This window comes from Ornithorhynchus anatinus, chromosome 15 (genome assembly GCF_004115215.2).
Source record: "Ornithorhynchus anatinus isolate Pmale09 chromosome 15, mOrnAna1.pri.v4, whole genome shotgun sequence".
NCBI classification, from domain to species: Eukaryota; Metazoa; Chordata; class Mammalia; order Monotremata; family Ornithorhynchidae; genus Ornithorhynchus; species Ornithorhynchus anatinus.
The window spans coordinates 1046898-1050854 of NC_041742.1; the positions used below are offsets into that span (position 1 = coordinate 1046898).

General features: G+C 70.4%; 1 protein-coding gene across 1 annotated transcript; it reads left to right on the forward strand.

The window, feature by feature from the left end:
• The first annotated feature begins 632 nt into the window (after positions 1-632).
• Positions 633-3600, forward strand: WFIKKN2 (WAP, follistatin/kazal, immunoglobulin, kunitz and netrin domain containing 2). The gene is made up of 2 exons (XM_029080051.1): positions 633-791; positions 2045-3600. Exons 1-2 carry the CDS (start codon positions 633-635, stop codon positions 3596-3598), a joined length of 1713 nt encoding a protein of 570 aa, XP_028935884.1. The 3' UTR covers positions 3599-3600.
• Positions 3601-3957: the final 357 nt, after the last annotated feature.

Below are 3957 nucleotides of genomic sequence, written 5' to 3' on the forward strand. Positions count from 1 at the left end.
GGTAGAGGCTGAGGTCTGGCCGGGGCGCAGGCCGCTGAGCTGTTTTTTCCACGTCATTTGTTTCCCGATGAGAGATCGGGGGCGGCTCCGGGCCTCGCCGTGCCTCGAGTGGCCGGGGGGCCGGGCCGGACCGGGTCGGGGGCCGTGGGAGTCCCGGCGCAGAGGACCCCACCCCCAACCCCCTCCTGCCTGGCGCCCAAAGGGTTAAGCAGGTGTCCCGCGGCTCCTTTTAAACTGTTGCAGCTTTTCTCCGGCCCCAAACCAGCAGCCAGCACCGGGACGGAGCGACGAGGGCCCGGACGGGCACCGAGGCACCTTTCTCTGGGGGGTGAAGGCCGAGCAGCACGGGACCCCTGAGATCCCCACATTCCCTGACCTCCCTGACCCCCGGGACCGCAGACCCCTTTCCCTGACCCCCAGGCCCGCAGAAACCCATCCCCCCCCATTCCCCCGCCCCGGCCCTGGGCTCAGGCCTCCTGCACAGGCTTTCCAGACCACAGGGCCGGTGACCCCGCGGGTCTGGGGTCAGGTGCGTGACCCTGGCCCCTTGCGGTAGGGCGAGGGTCTCAGCCATGGCTCCCCCGTGCCCACGGGGGCGGCGGGGCTGGGGGTCGGGGGCGGCTGTCGTGCTGATGCTGGGGCTGCTGGTCCTGCTGGTGCGGTCCCCGTGGCGGGTCCGGGCTCTGCCCCTCGTCCACTCCTCGCCCGCGGGCATCTGCCCCAACGACGTGAACCCCAATCTGTGGGTGGACGCGCAGAGCACCTGCAAGAGGGAGTGCGCGGCCGACCGGGTAGGTGGGACGGAAAATAATGATAATAATGATGGTATTTGTTAAGCGCTTACTATGTGCCGAGCACGGTTCTAAACGCCGGGGTGGATACAAGGTAATCAGGTTGTCCCACGTGGGGCTCACAGTCGTAATCCCCATTTTACAGAGGAGGTCACTGAGGCCCAGAGAAGTGAAGTGGCTTGCCCAAGGTCACACAGCATAGAAGTGGCAGAGCCGGGATCCGAACCCACGTCCTCTGAGTCCCAAGCTCGGGCTCTTGCCACCGAGCCACGCTGTTTCTCTGCTTCCGGCGTGGGCCTCAGGTGCAGGGCAAGCGGGACCCTCCATCGAGAGCCACCTGGGGCTCTTGGAAGGGGAAGATGGGGTTCAGTTGGACCTCGGGTCCCCGCCAGGGTCCCGTACCCTCAGTTTGGGTTCGGTCAGGGTGGCTCCCTCCCCAGGGAAAGGTTCTCTTGGGGGACTGGGGAGGGACATCAAGGCCGGGCAAACTCAGCCCTGCTTCCTTTTTCCATCACTGGAACCCCAGAAGGGAAACCCCAGAAACTTTGAGCCAGACCCCGGCCACTAGAGCCCCGGACCCAGACGTGGGGCAGTGAGGGTGCAGGGGCACGGTTTCCGATGGTCAGCTCTGTTCCTCTAATGGGCCACGTTGGACACAGCAAAGCTCCGGGCCCCGCCCGGCTGCTAAACCCTTCTGTGGGGGCCCCGGGGCCCCGGACCCCGGAGGTCCAGGGTCTCGGTACCTCCCCTGACCCTTCCCGGACCGGGCCGGCACCCCAACGAGACCCGCCCCCGGCTCCTCGTCTGGGTCCAAAGTGTCACAGGGGCCGTGGGCCCCGGGGCTGAGGCCGCTGGACGGGCCGGGAATATGGGCCGGGGCGAGGGGGGGCAGTTCCTCTCGGCCCCTCTCGGTGGCTTTTCCTTGTTTGTGAGCTTTCTGGAGCCTGTCCCGGGGCCCCCACAGGCCCCCGCTGGGTTTAAGCCGAAAACACCAAGGTAAATCTGGGGCTTGCGGCTGCGGGAGCCCACCGCTGATTTCGAGGAATTACAAGCGGGGCGGGAGAGTGGAGGAGGAGGAGGAGGAGGGGGACGGCAGATAAATTCTACCTCCGCCCCTCCCTCTTGCAAAGGGACCCACAGGCTAGAGCTCTCGACCTACAGGCAACCCCCCGTTAGAGCGCTGGACACGCAGGCGTAGCGCCCCACTCGCCCCCGCCCCCTCCTCCCACTGACTTCTCCCTGGGACGTTGCAGGAGTGCGAGACGTACGAGAAATGCTGCCCCAACGTGTGCGGGAGCAAGAGCTGCGTGGCCGCCCGCCACCTGGACGTCCGGGGGATGCAAGGTCCCGCGGGACGGCCGGCGGCGGCCACGTGCGACGACTTCACGTGCCCGCAGCAGGGCTCCGAGTGCGACATCTGGGACGGACAGCCCGTGTGCCGCTGCCGCGACCGCTGCGAGCGCCAGCCCAGCTTCACCTGCGCCTCTGACGGCCTCACCTACTACAACCGCTGCTACATGGACGCCGAGGCCTGCGCCAGGGGCGTCGCGCTGACCGTGGTCACCTGCCACTACCATCTGACCCGGCCCAGCCTCGGCCCCAGCGCCGGCCCCCTCCCTCCCCGGCCCACCGACCGGCCCACCCCGGCCCCCGCCCGGCCCACCCCGCCATCGGGCGGGGAAGTGGCCGCGGCCGGGGCGGCGGGGGTCATGGCCCCGACCCTGCTGAGCCGCCCGACCCTCCGGGCCGTCCAGGTCGGGGAGACCGTGAGCTTCCTGTGCGACGTGTCCGGGCGGCCCCAGCCGGATATCACCTGGGAGAAGCGGCAGGCCGGGTGGGAGAACGTGGTCATGCGGCCCAACCACGTGCGGGGCAACGTGGCGGTCACCAACATCGCCCAGCTGGTCATCTACAACGCCCAGCCACAGGACGCCGGCGTCTACACCTGCACGGCCCGCAATGGAGGCGGGCAGCTGCGGGCGGACTTCCCGCTGACCGTGCTGCGGGCGGAGCCGGCGGGCGCCGAGCCGGACCCCGACCGCGCCGGCCTGCCCGCCGACGGCTGCCTGCGGGCGCCCGCCGACCAGGACTGCGGCGGGACCGAGCCGCCGGTGCGCTGGCACTACGACGCCGGGGCCCACGACTGCTTCCCCGCCGGCCCGGCCGCCTGCGACCGCCGCCGCTTCGCCAGCTACGAGGCCTGCATGCAGGCGTGCACCGGCAGGGACGTGTGCGGCTTCCCGGCCCTGCAGGGCCCCTGCCGGGCCTACTCCCCCCGCTGGGCCTACAGCGGCCGGGCCCGCCGGTGCCGGACCTTCGTGTACGGCGGCTGCGGAGGCAACGGCAACAACTTTGAGAGCCGCGAGGCCTGCGAGCAGGTGTGCCCGTCCTCCCGGGGCCCGCGCTGCCGGGCCTGCCGCCCGCGCCCCAAGCTGGTCACCAGCTTCTGCGCCAGCGACTTCGTGCTGCTCGGCCGCATCACCGAGCTGGCCGACGAGCCGGGCGCACGGCGGGCCCTGGTGGCCGTGGACCAGGTGCTCAAGGATGACAAGATGGGGCTGCGCTTCCTAGGCCGGGAGCCCCTGGAGGTGACCCTGCTGCAGGCCGACCGCACCTGCCCCTGTCCAAACGTGACCGCGGCCGCCGAGGCGCAGCTGCTCCTCATGGGCGACGTGCACGGGGGCATGGCCGTGCTGCAGCCCGACAGCTTCGTGGGCAGCGCCAGCGCGCGACGCGTCCGCAAGCTGCAGGACCTGCTGCACAAGAAGACGTGCCAGCTGCTCAAGGAGGTCCTTGGCACGCACTAGCCGCGCCCCCCCTCCCCTACCCACTCATCTCAGCCCCCCCCGGCCCACCCCGGCCCTCCAACCTCCAGCGGCAACACCCCGCCCGGCTGCCACCGGGAGCCGCCGATCGACGATCGGGTGCCCCGGGGGCCGGGGTTGGGGGTCCAAAGCGCCCCGGCCCCTTTCGCCTCAAGCTGGAGGTTGGGTCCTCCTTCAGGGGGCTAGGGGGAGGTCAGGAGAAGGACCCTCCTACCTCCAGCCTCTGAGCCGAGGCTCAGGGCGGCGCTAGGGCCTGTAGCTAGCCTGTAGTTCGAGGCGCGATGACGGCGGGCCGCTCCGGCTGCGGGGTGGGGAGGGTGGGGGCCGGGAGACCCGGGGCA